General features: G+C 39.9%; 1 protein-coding gene and 1 long non-coding RNA gene across 3 annotated transcripts in view; both read left to right on the forward strand.

Moving 5' to 3' along the window:
- avpr2aa (arginine vasopressin receptor 2a, duplicate a) overlaps nucleotides 1–13,127 on the forward strand; it is a 13,608-nt gene extending 481 nt beyond the window's left edge. Inside the window, exons 1-6 of one of the 2 annotated variants that reach the window (XM_032520549.1) lie at nucleotides 4,668–4,687; nucleotides 6,607–6,992; nucleotides 7,078–7,323; nucleotides 7,584–7,730; nucleotides 8,716–9,310; nucleotides 10,514–13,127. In XM_032520549.1, coding sequence (XP_032376440.1) covers nucleotides 6,609–6,992; nucleotides 7,078–7,323; nucleotides 7,584–7,730; nucleotides 8,716–9,310; nucleotides 10,514–10,716 — 1,575 coding nt within the window. In that variant the 5' untranslated portion in view covers nucleotides 4,668–4,687; nucleotides 6,607–6,608 and the 3' untranslated portion in view covers nucleotides 10,717–13,127. Of the gene's footprint in view, nucleotides 1–4,667; nucleotides 4,688–6,606; nucleotides 6,993–7,077; nucleotides 7,324–7,583; nucleotides 7,731–8,715; nucleotides 9,311–10,513 lie in introns of those variants that run through there. The other variant, XM_032520547.1, reaches the window with a different exon arrangement.
- The window catches only part of LOC116692343 (uncharacterized), an 18,743-nt gene extending 3,428 nt beyond the window's left edge, over nucleotides 1–15,315 (forward strand). The window contains exons 2-3 of the long non-coding RNA XR_004332685.1: nucleotides 5,395–5,398; nucleotides 15,305–15,315. This is a non-coding gene — a long non-coding RNA (uncharacterized LOC116692343). The remainder of the gene's footprint in view (nucleotides 1–5,394; nucleotides 5,399–15,304) is intronic.
- The last annotated feature ends 262 nt before the right edge of the window (nucleotides 15,316–15,577 follow it).

Here is a 15,577-nt window from a genome sequence, read left to right on the forward strand (position 1 = left end):
TTTGTAGGAACTTACTGAACCTGTTCACATTGTGAGTAAATGGATTTGTTTACTGATTAATCTAGGTCATGTCTGTTCATTTACAGTGTCTCATGTCCGCATGAGGCACAGGTATGACACTCAAGCTCTTTACAAAGTATTGTTTTTATGCTGTCAACATCAGTATTATTAATCGTATTCTTCTGATTAGTATAACATTTATACTGGTAACATAACAGTGGTAGGTCTTGTATAAAAAAAATAATTAATAATATTGAATAAGAGAAAAACGTTTTTTTTTTCTTTTAGAAAGAGTGCCATAACAGTTTTAGAAAGTACACCTATGACTAATGATATGGTTATACAATAGGTATTTTTGGAATTTAAATAAACTATTATCGACACAATATTAGCTTGTATCACATATACATTGATGTATTTCTGAGTGTAGTCATCTTTGAATGACTGACTATCATATTAAGTTGATTTGACAAAAATAAATTGACACATAAACTACATCAAGCTTTTGATGAAGTAATGCCACTCACAGTATGTATTTAACACGCCTTTCAGTGCTGATTTCAACATACTGTATGCAATATATGTTAACATGTGCAGTTGCCTGCACAGACGGGTGTACTTGATTGTAAATATTTTGTGGCACAGCCTAATGCATGTGATCCTCTAAGTTTTTCCTTGGATTAAAAAAGCCCAAGGCAACCGTTAGGTTGTTCATGTCATCTTCTCTCACTTGTAATTTTAATGGGCTGTAATGGTGACGGCTCTTAATGTCCCACAGTCATTGAGACAAGAGTGAAACACACCAAAAGAAAAAGACGTGCTTTTTGTGTGCGTGTGTGTGTGTATGTGTGTGTGTGTGTGTGTGTTTTTGTGCATTTGTGTGTCCTGCCCGTAATTTCTTCAGATGATTAAAAGGAGATGTGTGGTCACAAACCAGCTGTGTTCATGGTACACACAGGTCTGCACCTTCAAAGTTAATTGATTTATTTCCTGACTTCATTCATGTACATAAATTCTAATTACTTAATAGGCAAGGCAAGGCAAGGCAGCTTTATTTGTATAGCACATTTCAGCAACAGGGCAATTCAAAGTGCTTTACGTAAAATCAGTTAAACAGATAAAACACAAGTACAAACAGTTAAAAATCATTAGCATTAAAAACCAACAACACACTTGAATAGACAGTTAAAAACAAAACAGAATCATTAGGACACATAAAACACAAGAATAAAAGTTACAGTGCAGCATAAGAAATTTAAAGAAATGAGCAGTCATTTAAAGAAAGGCAGCATCAAAAAGAAAGGTCTTCAGCCTTGATTTAAAAGAACTGAGAGTAGCAGCGGATCTGCAGGTTTCTGGGAGTTTATTCCAGATATGAGGAGCATAGAAACTGAAAGCTGCTTCACCCTGTTTAGTTCTGACTCTGGGGACAGAAAGTAGACCTGTCCCAGATGACCTGAGAGGTCTGGGTGGTTCATAGTGAAGTAGCAGATCCGAAATGTATTTTGGACCAAAACCGTTAAGTGATTTATAAACTATATAACATATATCAATGGAAAAGAAGCATATCTTCATCTTTAAGTTAAATTCTCAGTGAAAGCCTGGGCCACCGAAACAGTTTGTCTTGTCTTGTTTGGTGTCTTTACGCTAGCAATCTAAAATCTCTATAGCTTGTCAGTTAAATCAACAAATCACTTTTTTACAGAATCATTTTGTGATTGAGAGCAGGATGCTGCTGCATCAATCAAAGTGCTTTAAAAGGTTTTTTTTTCCACTAATCATACAATTTCCTTTTTTGTGTTTGGCACAATCTATAGTATGCACAAATTGACTTCCTTGATTGCATCCCCCATCAGGAAAAATCATCATCATTAACGTTATTTTCATGGTCAATTTAGTCTGGTCTCTAACAGGGAATAATTTTATTGTGTGGCACAGATCTGACCATGTCAGCTACAAACTTCTAGGGTGGTTTGAGCTGATGTGGCAACACTGTGGCCCAGTTTCCATTCTTCAGGGGGAATACTCTGAATTTTATATCAGTTGTGTGACGTAAAAAAAAGTTTTTTTAGTTTGTTTAGGTCACACAGTTGTTGGTAGTGTGCTAGTTAATGATACATTACAAGAACAACAGTCAGTAGTCTAATGAACAGGCTTTATCAGTGCTGATAAGGGGACTTCTTCAACATAAGAACTAGAGAGTTCTGTCCACTGGCCGTTGTATTATGGAAATAAATTCATGTTGATGATTGTGAATACAAAACTCAGGTAGACATAGCTGAAATGTGGGCAGGTAATAACTGTATTAGTGTGGGCAATGAGGTGTGGCCCCAAATGATTAACATTTAATGGTTTGTTTGGGCACGACAGTAAAAGAACAAAGTGTTTACTTTTATTGCTCATATGGGCTGCAGTCTGGAGGCCGTCTACTACTTGAAAGAGAGGAATAAATCATAGATAAGGAGCTGTGAATTAATGAGTACAGCAGGTGCCCCAACAAATTGAAATGCATTAATATATGTAGAGTATCCATCTGTCATTGAATTGACTCATTCAGATGGGGAATGTTTGCTGTATGTGAGAGTGCCAATGGGGATCTAATAATAATAATAATGTAATAACGTATACTTTATTAATCCCACAAGGGGAAATTACAATTTATATACCGATTAAAATACTGATATGTTGACCTTTAAGCAGAAAGTGTGGTCACATCTGCATTGTCATGCAGTCGAGGTACTGCACAGCCAAGTGTGTGGCACCACATGACTTATCCAGACCTTTATTTTGTACAAATCTATTGATTGGTATGTAAATAAAGTCTCCTGCCACACAGAGAAAAGCAGCAAAGAATACCAAAGCTCAAGTATATCACATGGTGTGATTTAATGATTGATTCATATGTTTATTTTCATTTGGTTTAGATGCAGATTGGGCCAGGTCATTTTAATCCTGTTTCCTGCTGTAAATGTGTATTAATGAGTACGCTAATTTAAAATCAAACATAAATATTAACCACATCAGAAACAGTTTCCTCTGCAGTTTTGATCCTTAATTGACAGGAGATGATGGATTTGTTAGGACAGAAAGAGAGATATTGAGTGAGAGGATAGGTGAGGGGAAGAAATTGAAAAGAGAAAGAAGAGTAAATTAGAGTGGCAAATTAGTGACAGTGTACACTCAGCTGCTAATAAGGACAGAGAGGTCCTCATTAATCAGATTGGGTCAAAGGGAACTAATCAAGGGACTGACATGCACACACAAGGCAGACTAAGAAGTGATGGATCTATCATTATGTCTTGTTTGTTGCACCCAGGGTTTAAGCACCTGTTTGTGTGACGTCACCACCATTATCTGCCAACCAGGTTGAATTCACACATTTTAGTGCCAATAAGGTGCTCTGTGCCTGAAAGGGTGAGATATTTGTGTTTCTCTGCCACGCATAACATGGCAAGACAGAGACTAGAGATTTTGAAATCCAAACCTTACAAATACCTGTTTTGTGAACCTTGTTTCTGTGTTGAAAAAAAGAGTGCTTGTTGTGCCCAATTCCAGACATCCATTTTATTCCATTCATTTTAACACAACATGAAACTCTATTACAAATCCCTAGAAACAGATATTACTATATAAACATTCACAGTGCAGATCAAGTTTGCATTGATTTTTATGTCCAAGTATTCAGAATTTAAATCAATCTGTGCTCAAAGTGAATTATCACTTTCATACTTCAGAAAATGTTATTTATAAGAATCAAGATAAGAATAAGAATGGTACTTAACATACTTCAGGATGGTTTAAGAGGACTTAAACATATTTGTTTGGATCTCAGCATAGCCGGGACATGGCGTAGTTTGTCAAAGGGAATGACCAAAACCTGTACAAAGACAGAAAAGAGGACTGAGATGTTGAAAGATGTGAATGCGTGGTAGCTATTATGTTTTCTTGCACACTTTAATTACCTTTTGCTGTCATCCCTGAGGCACTAGTTCTGTGTGATGGGAAAAAGGTATGGGATGGAAAGGAGTTACATGGATGGTTACACACCGGTTTGACTCTGGAGAGGAAAGCAAGAGAGAAATCGACTCCATCATTAATCAAAGTGAAAGCTTTAAAGTAAAGAGAGGAAGGAACTGTACTGCACTAACTACTAAAAGCAGTGTCTACAGTCCGTCCAGCTCAAAGAGATGGAATAATTTGTGCTTTACATTAAGTCGATCAGACAGACGGGAAAGCTGTGCTGTGCTTTTGTTATTAAAGAGAGAGCAAAGCAGGATCTATTTTCAGAGGCAGGGTATGTAAAGGAATACATTAAACCCAATCCAGCCCAGTTCTGCAGACAACATTTAACCTTTCTATGTACCCTCAGTTTTAGAACATTTCTCAGGAAATATTAGTGCCAGAAATGTTGAGCTACGTGTTGGTCTCCTGTCTTGGAGCCATTAAGCAATTTGAAGACAATCCATCTTGATTTCTTGGATGCGCAAGCCATGCAAATGAGACATGAGCATGTTTGGAGAAAATACTTTGTGTCCTTCAGGAGTTTAGGAAAACAGGGACTCATTCAGAATGTATCAGAACAAGACTTAGAAAGGTAACAATACTTTCTCAATCTGTTCAGGTGGAAACGCCTCACACATTTGCCCATTTAAGTCTTGACATCAATACAAAAGGTTCTTCCTACCAGGTAATGATCCCTTTATTTCATTTTATTGAATACAATTGGGGAATATTAGTTTTGAAGTCATTACGTGTCAGACATCTTCACAGAGACATTGAAAAAGGGATTCTGTGGGCAAATATACATAATGAGATTATGTACTGGGAACAAAGGACTGCAGCAGCACAAAGAATCCTCTCATGAATTATGCTATAATTACAGAGAGAGGCACAAGGCTCCTCTGGTCCCGACAAAGAGGACAGGAGATTCCTTGATGAAAAAAGGACTTATCTAATTAAAAAAAAAAAAGAAAAAAAACTTGAAAAGGAAAGAAATCCCAAACAGATAATAAAAAGAGAATATTACTAGCTTTGATCCAAATGACCTTTGGACAGGGTCAATATTTGAGCCGAATACTAAAAACTCACTACACCAATGCAGATTTAGACTCGGTTGGCGGTGTTGTGGTCTCATGGTGTGGCAGCGGGGATTCACTCAAATAAAAGATTCGTTGTCTGAGTTAAGAGAAATGGTTCCACTCAGATTCTCTTCCTTTTACCATTTCATGTCTTTACCTTCATGCTGGGCGGAGCGGTCCAGCTGGCCTGGCTTGTCATGCATTCATCTGAATGCATTCCTCAGGCAAAGCCAGCATGAAATGCTTGACAATATGTTCAGCTGTTTTATCTCACACACCCAACGCTATTACTGGCAAATTAGCCATCAGGTCTCAGTGGAGTAATGAGAACAACCTTGTAAATTATTGTTAGTCATACTCCATTGCACAATACTATGACTAGTTTCCTCCTATTTTTAGATGTGGAAACTTTTTTAAGCACCCATTCAGTGTAATATGTGTGAACCTAACCACTCCTTGCACATTACTCAAAATAATACATTAATGTGCTGTCAATCAAATCACTGTATTAAGTACTGCAACACCACAAAGTTCTCTTTCATTGACCACCTTTTCTTTCCTTATCTTATCACCCTCTTTACACTACTCTACTCTTTTACCTTTTCTATGTTGTTTGTTTCTTTTCCTGCACTTTCGCCAAGCTGCCTTCATTACTCTTCTTTCATCTTTCTTAGTTTTTCCTCCCAGACTTTCATTTACGTGCAGTTCATTTGACCAAGGCTTCCCTCATCATCCCACAACTGAAATTGTTATCTCCTTCCTATGAACTTTCTGTTCTTTTGAGTCATTTATTTATAAGCAAAGAAAAATAAACAGAGTTTATTGAGATCCAGAGTGTAAGCGGTGGAGAGAAAACCTGATGTATGAGAGAAAGAGAAAGAGAGGGGGAAACAAAAACAGGGGAAAGCAGGAATGTAAGGGGGTAAGCATGGGATGAGAGCAATTTTGAGAGCAGAGGTGAAGGAATAAGAGTGGGATAGAGGGGAAAGCTGTCAAATCAACCTTGAGAAAATATGAAAAAGAAAATAAACTTTTCTAGACCTGCGTCAAACAGAATGGGCAGCTTTGAAAGACACAAATGCATTGAAGATTTGAAGACAGCACCAAAAACAATACAATATTTACATGGCAGCATGATTAGTACAGTCCCTATATTTCATTACTTTCAGAAAAGTGTTGCACAATTGTATAACAGAAGCTATTTATAGTGTTAAATGTGAAAATGTAGGCTGAATCCTGCATCTCATGTCATGAGTCACGTATTGTAAATAAAAGGTCCAAGGTTTTTGGGTTTGGATTCTCAGCGATATGATCAAGAAATATTTCTCAGCGGACAAATATGAGGTCAGGAAGGACATTAATATTGTGATAACCCAGAACAAGTAATTTGTTTGTTGATAAAATCTGTGCTTGCTAAAATTTGAGTGTAGACAGTCTTATGACCGTGCACCAGTTTGCCTGATGACCATTTTGCGCAGGGCATCATCTTAACAAACTAGGCATAACACTTTTTTTATCTGTCTCCCAGGAATGGAAAGCATCAGTATGGAAACGGACTGGGATGGGTTAGCCCTCTCCTCTCTGGTCGCCACAGGAAGGAACAACTTCTCTTCCTCATCTTTGTTTCTATCTGAACTGAACTCCCTCAACAGTTCTCACAGCGATGGATCCTTTTTTGGGATCTTCCCTGAGAATGGTTCCACCACCACGCCTTACACCCTACCCCAGCCCAAGATGAGGGACCTGGGCCTGGCCCGGGCAGAGATTGCAGTGCTCGGGGTGGTGCTGGCTCTTACCACCCTGGGGAATAGCTTTGTGCTGTGGGTTCTGCTGAGGAGGAGGAAGCATAATGCGCCCATGCACGTGTTCATGGTCAACCTGTGTGTGGCTGACCTGGTGGTGGCCCTCTTTCAGGTCAGTTATAGTTACAACTTAGTATGACGGTGGACATGTATGAGTATAAATATATGAATAGTCGTTTATTTTGTCACGTGTCTAGGTTCTTCCCCAGCTAATATGGGACATCACAGAGAGATTTCAGGGGCCTGACTTTCTCTGCCGGTCCATCAAGTACTTGCAGATTGTGGGCATGTTTGCTTCTTCCTACATGATAGTTGCCATGACGGTAGATCGGCACCAGGCCATCTGCTGCCCGTTGCAGGCCTACCGTGGGGGAGCAATGTCCTGCTGGAACACCCCTGTCATGGTGGCCTGGGGCTTGGCTCTAGTCCTCAGCATACCACAGGTAGGGAGGGATGAACACACATGCAAACAAAACCTTGTACACACACACACACACACGCACACACACACACACACACAAACACATGGTGAAATGGGAAATGAGAACTCAACGGGCGTTCACACCCTGATTTCTACAGTAGAACTCAAGATGTTGGTCTATTTTTAGCTGGAAGAGGTGATTGCAGTTCAGCTACTGGAAAAGGAAACTGATAGTCATGTCTGCGGGTGTGCTGACCACCCTCCTTTTGTGCGGTCCGTCAGGTGTTCATCTTCTCTCGTTCAGAAGTGGCTTCTGGGGAGTTTGAGTGCTGGGGTCACTTTGCTGAGCCGTGGGGGCTGAAGGCCTACGTCACCTGGATGACCGTGGCTGTCTTCGTCCTGCCCACCCTCATTATTACCATCTGTCAGGTAGTACTGTTTATTCTGGCTTGGCTTTCAATCTCTACACCGCCCACAAAGATCCTAGACTACAACTACATGCTGAAAGCAACATTATCCCATAATGAAGAGTGTGGCATGAATGAAATTCTGTTTTGTTTTTCATAGAGGGTGCATTTGGCAGGCATTGTTCAATTACCCGTGGGGGACTGTGGTTGGTGTAATGTAGCATCCCATGGCGGATAGGCATTCTGGGCTGCCTCCCATCAGCCCTGCTGCTCTATTTAGGGAAAGATATTTCCAGGGTCCAGCTATTTCCCCTAATTAACACAGCACTTTGAGAACCACTGCTGAGACGGCTGCTCAGAAAATCTGCCCACTCTGAGAACCTCCTGCAAGGAAGTGGAATGTAAAAGATATCAGCCAAACATAGAATCCCCAACCTTTGTTTAATATCAGATTTCAAATAAAGAGGCCTCTTTCAGAAATATAATGGAGTTTAAGCAGAAACTTTGCAGTCTAAATTGTTCCCCCACAAAGCTGTTAAAAGCAAAAAGTGGCAGAAGAGCATTAGTAGACTAGAAGAAGAAGGGCAACAAACCTTTAAATCTGTACCAAAAAAAACCCCAAAAATAAAAAAAATAAAACTAAGAAAAGCTATGAGTGGAAATCACCCATTATTTTTCAATTACAAATTATTGTTTTTGTTTTTCATCAGAGCATGATGAATAATTTTGCTGAAATAGCATTTTGTGGCAGTTTTTCTGATTGTAACAGAGTAGTGGTATTGCAAAAAAATGACTGTGGTTTAGGGCTGATGGTGAAGGCCAACACATACTCTCTCTTTTGTTTAAAATTTCCTGCCACTGTTAAAGCCAAAATGCAAACAAGAGTATCTGCAAAGAGCACAGACAAGCATCTGAATCTGGCACCTGCCAGTCATAAAACGTCATCCTCATGCCCATAGCTCTCATGTTAAACTGTGCTAATTCTCGAAAATAATCTTATTTTTCAGATAAGAATCTTCCGAGAGATTCACAATAACATCTACCTGAAGTCAGAGAGAATGGTGATGACTGAGTTAAAAAAGAATGAAATCTTCTTCCGTTTCGACAACTTTAAGAAGGAGGACGAGCGGGCCAGGGAGAGGGAGAGGGGGAGATGGGCGTCCGGAGAAGGGGGTAGGGACGACAGAGGAGGACAGCTCATAAAGGGTGTGAATAACAACCCTCACAATAACACCCATAACAGCCAAGCGGGACAGTGTTACGGCTATGTACCTTCCTCTATCCAGTATAACAGTTGCTGTGGTGAACATGTGACAACAACAACATCGCCCACACAGCAGCAAACACTGAACGGCTCAGATTGCCAGGACTCCTACACGTCCTATGAGCTGGCCTCAGGCTCACCCCGCTGCTCCCTTGACTATGCACGCCCTCCCCCTCCAGCCACTCAACCTCCAGCCATTCCGCCTCCAAGCATCACTAAAGCCATGTCCAAGACAGTGAGAATGACCCTGGTCATTGTGCTGGTCTACACTATCTGCTGGTCACCTTTCTTCATTGTCCAGCTTTGGGCGGCCTGGGACCCCAATCCTCCACACCAAGGTTAATCACTATTTATCCATGACACCAGCCTGATTTCAATAAGTTCTAGTACAACATTTCAACATTCACCTATGCATGCAATTACCCTTTAAAAAGCAACAAAAACAGCAGCTGGGTTTAACCTACTGCCAATGAATCACTTAAATTGTTTTTCTCAAATGGATTGATTCTCCTAAGCCCAGTTTATCCAGTTAATTGCCCTAAATAAACAAAGCCTATCTGTTGTGCACTATTAGCAGCCAAAAACAAAAGCTAAACGATTGGGTCTGGTTTTTAGGAACAACCTTTGATCAATGCTGTTTGCCATCTTAATGAGTCTAAATATTCACTCATTATTTTAAGGACACCTAGCTTAGATGTGGTAACAGTGAGTGAAATACAAGGTCATAAACAATGTTAGTTTTGATCCACAACCAGAAACCCCTTGAAGACATCTCTGACCTCTGTACATTTTGGCACACAAACATTTGTTGATGACCTTGCTGGCAACCAGTGATGAAGCAACTCAAGGCTGGTGTAGCCTTAAGTTGCGGCAGATAGTATGGACTGGGTGTGTGTCCTCTGATCTAAAGCTAAAGACAAACATCAGAGGCCAGTAAATAACCTGTTTATATCTCCTGCTGATTTTGCAACATGGCCAGATGTTGACATTTCATCAACAATGATCTGTGCCAGCAACTTGCACACATAGGCAAAATCACAAGCAGACGAGCAAATCACGTAATCTTTCACACACGCACACACGCACGCACACGCACGCACACACACACACGCACACGCACGCACACACGCACACACGCACACGCACACACACACACACACACACAGCTGATTATTGTCAGCTTTGTTTTCGAAAAACAGTTTTTCTGATCTATTGTCCTCAATTTGGGTTACAGCATTACATAAAAGTCTTATCATTACCAGTGAAAAAAACTGAAAAAGGAAGTATGTTGGATTTTGTCCCTCTGAGATATTTACAGCTATTCCTGAAGAAAATAAAATGAAAAACAATAATCATAAATGGTTTACATTCAAACTGAATTATTGTTGCAAATATTTTTGTATTGTTTCATGAGACATAAGCCTAGATCATGTGATGTAGCAAACACTGTGATCATCTGTCTCCCCGTTGTATATGTGAAAATATTTGATGCTATTAACACGTACTTGTCCTTGCATTTGCATTTGTGTGTGTCCTCTCAGCAAGAGTGGCCTTCACTATCCTGATGCTGCTGGCCAGTCTGAACTCGTGCACCAACCCGTGGATCTACACAGCTTTCTCCAGCAGCGTGTCTAGAGAGCTGCAGAACCTGCTGCAGTGTCGGTCACGAACTGGCCGCCGGGGCTCCCTGCCCGACGACTCCACCACCACACACACCTCCACCACCAAGGACAGCCTGTACTGACAGAGACTAATGAGACAGAAACAGACACACTGAGACATTTTTGAAAATACATGCAAGGGTGCACATGGGCCCGATGCAAGAAAGGGCAACTCTGCCATCACCACCTCCAGCGTCGCAGCCTGAGAACAGGGCGTGCTGACCTCTACCAGATGTTTCCAACAACAAAGGACAGCTGTACTGTCAACAGGACGTTTATCTGTAATCACTGGTCCTCTCTCCCCAGCAGAGAGGAATTGTGTCATCGAGAATGTCAACACCATTTTATGAGGGCACTGTGGAATATACAGTGGCTGTCAGTGACAGCATCTGTAATGCAAAATGGCCTTGAAAGTAAAGAGCTTTTCACCTCGGATGCGGTTGAGAAGGACCCTGTGCATTGATTTATAAGAGAAAAACTCTTTCCTGCTCGGACAGAGTGGAGTAGCAGGAATGCAAAGGGTGGATCACTCAATTAATGGCCTTACGGCACGCCTAATGTACAAAGCAGTAGACAAAGCAATGGGTGTAGGGAAAACAAAGCATCAGGCTAAGTGAAAGAGAGAGACACACACACACACACACATACACACACAGACAGCAATAGAGCGAGACAGCTGTTGGACTGGAAACAGACAGGGGAAGACATGTATGTTACAGCTGCATGAGCAGTCATGAGAAGGCCGTAGTAAATATCTAATAATGTGAACAATCTTTGTTGACTCAAAGAAAGTAGATCGGAGGCAGATTCTTGAGGCTGAATTCACATTCACCCAGGAGGAATCCTGTTCCAAGGAACAAGAGTGATTTGTTAGCCAGATGGACGGAGATTCACTCATGAGGACAGGACGTTTTGTCAAGACACTGCCCTGCAAGGAACTGGAATACCGGGGATTACTGCAGACAGAAACACACACAAACTCACAAAAAAAATAGTAGTGACAGGAGAAGGATTAAGCCTAGAAGAATACAAATGAACAATCCAGATTTCTGAAACAAACCGGGACACAATTATTTATGTGATTGTATTTCGTACAAACACAGAATGTGAGGTACAATAAAATTACTTTTCTGTCAGGCTCTCCTGAATGTATGAAACAAGAACATGAACATTAAACTGAAGATGCAGGAAGGAAACAAACAGCATTCCATGCACAGGATGAACAATGTAAAGTATATTTATTTAAAATGTAAGGCACATTAAATAGTATTACATTTTGTGTGAGACAAATGTCGAATGTAAATATACAATTGTAATGTCGGATATGTATACTAAAAAACAAGTGGATGTCAAACCAAAGATTTTTTAAAAGCTTGACTAAAAAATCTATTCAGGTCTTAAGGAGGTTATCACAGAGCTTCAACAGATAAAGGATATTAAGTGTAAGAAAGTCTCAGTTTAAGAAAAAACTTCACCTCAACAGTGAAAATACTCTCATTCAAACCAAGTGCCTGTAATGTTAGTAGACATTTTCAGAAGGGCCTCCCTCATTTCTTAATCTCTAAATGATGTCAGCCATGTTTTTCTTAGACAGAGCTACCACCAGAGCAGGATACATTTGTTATATCACACTACAAGCCATTTTATCTTTTTAATTTATTGCTATATTATATATAGAGGCCTATATACAGTAGTTTAGTACAGTATTTACAGTATAGTACTTGGTTCCTGGTACTGCTTTTTGTTCATGTACAGTTTTTATCTTACATTTATTTCTGCGTAAAGAGTAATGTATTATGCCCCTCAACTGCATGACAGACTTAAAAACTTACTATTTTTTTATAGAGTATGATTATTATAAGCCACTGTACATCGTGTGATAACGTTATGTGTATAAAAAAGATTAGAGCTTACTGTATTTGGTGAAACTATTCATTTCTGATTGGATGTTCCTGTTTTTTTTGTGTTTTTTTTTTTACAAACGCCATTCACTCATTTCAAGTCACTTCAGCACACCTTGCTTTCATGAGAGAGCAGTGTTATGCGATTCTCCAGGACAATACTTGGATGCTTTCAAGGTGCCTCAGGAGTACTCGTTGTCTGGGTCAGAGGAGAAGCCTCACCTTTTCCTCTGTGCGGCCAGAGTGTTTAGGCTTTCAGCACACCACTGCGCATTTGTTCCCCAGACGCAAGCCTACACTTTGATTCCCTGCCAAAACAAAAGGCTACAGAATCAACGTCCCGTGTCTCACTTTGTTATATCAGGAAATAGATGAACTTCTCCCAAACCCTCAGGGTATTTATGTGTTTTCCTCTTCCTGACAGGAAGCTGAGAGGTCAGAGGAGGATTCTTCTCTGCTGAAAGGGCCAGATTTCAGATCCATCCAGCCTGTCAGATTGATGGGAGAGTCTCTACAGCCATTAGTGCACATTACAGCAACGGCTTGCATAAATAATGAATATTCTCCAATGAATGGCACAAAACCCACTTAAATTAGACTCATAATTGCAGAGAATTTCCCAGTGACTATGTCTTATTTCCTGAGGCTGAAAGCTCTGACAGTAGCTATTATCACCCCAACCTTCAAACCCCCCCTCCCCCCTTGTCAGAGCATATTGATAGATATTCCATAGGGTGGGTTATTGTGTTTTTGTAATGCTGTGGTGTTTGCGTTAGTGAGGGTGTGTTCATGCTGTCCTGATGCTCATGGCTTCCAAGCTGAAGCAAGGTTGATGTCAAATTCAAGGTCACTTCTTCATTACAGTGGGTAACAGCTTCCTGCCAATGTGGCTGCGATGGGGGTATAAATTACTCCTCTGTGTGACAGTCACATGGGCAGAAATATAGGCAAACGCCCTCTCCAAATCAATTTAGGGTCAGCCAAGGAGTGCATCCAGTGGCTTTGAAGAGTGACGGAGCCCCCCAGCCGTGACCAAAATCTGAATAAATCAGACCTGGAGCCAGAAGCTTCACTACACTGAGCAATGTGTCTGCATTGCTTAACTCAAGACCTCTCCACAGACCAGATGACTACCAAGACCGTTACTTACCTCATTCCGAGACACCAGGAGGCATATCTGGCCTAGACTAACTTACACAACCAACTCCATTGTCTTTGTTAGCAAAGAACACTGGAGCATCTTACTTAAAGTTATTTTTTTGATTGCTAAGCAACAGTGGACAAAACTGGGGCTACATGTCCAAAACTCATATTCAAAACTGTATTACCAACAGTCACCTGAGCTAAACACTTCACATCAGCTACAAAATTCATTCCAAACAACACAACACGTCTCAAAACAGGCTCAGTGCAGCCAAACACTATGAACAATCCTCACTGAGATAACACACACTGTCACTCAGAAGACACACTGACAGTAAAAACCCTAGCTTCAAACACAAATACAGAAAATACTAACTTTTCCTCTTTACAGTTTGTACAAATTGAGTGACATCACACTACTCAATAGTTTATTTAAAGAAAAGATATAGATTTCATAATATAACAATTTTCAGGAAGGAAAATCAGCAGTTTGCTTCAATATAGTATTTTGTCTCTAGTAATTTATGGAATTACTGAGAAAAAAAAATTAAAATGCAAAAATTAAAGTGCAAAACAGTATCAAGGAATAGTGTGACTAATCCTGCCTCTCTTCAGCATCACATTGGATGTCTGCATCCTCTCTAAATACTAATAAATGTAGTGTTTCTATTGCTTTCACCTGCATTACTTTCTGAATAACAGTAAGAACACAGTTTTACTATTGTAAACGTATAGTGTTTTTCTCTTCTTTTTGTGTGTGTGTGACTGTAACCTCAGACATCTGACCTGGACATATTGGTATCTTTGCTCTTTTACCTGTTTTTCTCAAACAGTACAGTGCATACTGGTTTGTAATTCTTCTTTGGTGTCTGTATACAAAAAAAGGCTTTCTGAGCTTTCTCTATATAAATACTGTATATGTTCCCTAACTCGTCTAAAACAAGACACCTGCTTAGGCTTTCAGCTATAGTTGCAATCAGCAGTGTTTGATAGGCACCAGACTGAAATCTATTCTGTTTTGAGTGTGTGGTTAACAGTTTTGACAGCAGTGTGTTAGCATTTGAACAAAGTTCTGTAAATCCAGTGTTGTGCAGAATTTTGAAAACTGCATTCAAGCAAGGAAAATTGAACCATAGTTTTTCCACATGGACTGCTGATGTGCAGACTGTAGTTAGAGTTTTGCATGTGACTCCAGTTATGCCCACTGTTGTTTAGCAATAAAAAAAAAAGTCAGGCAATGTACCATTCTTTTTCAGAACACAACATGATTTTATTTATGTCAATTATCTCTCTTTCAAATGGATGATTTATAAAAAAATATATATTTTCTGTCTGTCACAGCAGCTGGGAATATATTCTGGGAGAAATCTTTCTCACATAAAAGGTTTCTGCATCCAGATATGACTTTCTTTATTACAACAGCCTGACTGCAACTGTTTTCATGGTGATTTTTGCCAAATAAAGCCAGACTTTTGTTTTTACTGGTGGCAAACAGTTTCTACAGAAACACTTGCCTCAAGATTGAGTATGCATACATCTTAGGTTATTCCCCTGAGAGCCAGGGGGATCAAGGTTAGATTTTATCACTTTTGCCCATCTTGTTTTTATTACTTAAAGCGTGGTTGAGTTTTCACCTCAACAAAGGCTCTATAGTTGTTTTTTCTTCATAGATAAAATCCATTTTATGGGAGCTCATTCAACATGCTTTCACAGGATGTCTGTGCAAATAAACAGTTTGTTGTGATGTCTCTGCTTGTATTTAACCTACAGTATTGCATGGCAACCGGCCAGCTATGAGAAGTCCATGTAAAAAAAAAAAACAGCTCTATTACAGTGGTTGACCTTTAGTGTGAAATGTGGCAGGTATGTCTAATATGATGGAGGAAATGACATTAAGAGA

The sequence above is a fragment of the Etheostoma spectabile genome, chromosome 7 (genome assembly GCF_008692095.1).
Source record: "Etheostoma spectabile isolate EspeVRDwgs_2016 chromosome 7, UIUC_Espe_1.0, whole genome shotgun sequence".
Classification (NCBI taxonomy): Eukaryota; Metazoa; Chordata; class Actinopteri; order Perciformes; family Percidae; genus Etheostoma; species Etheostoma spectabile.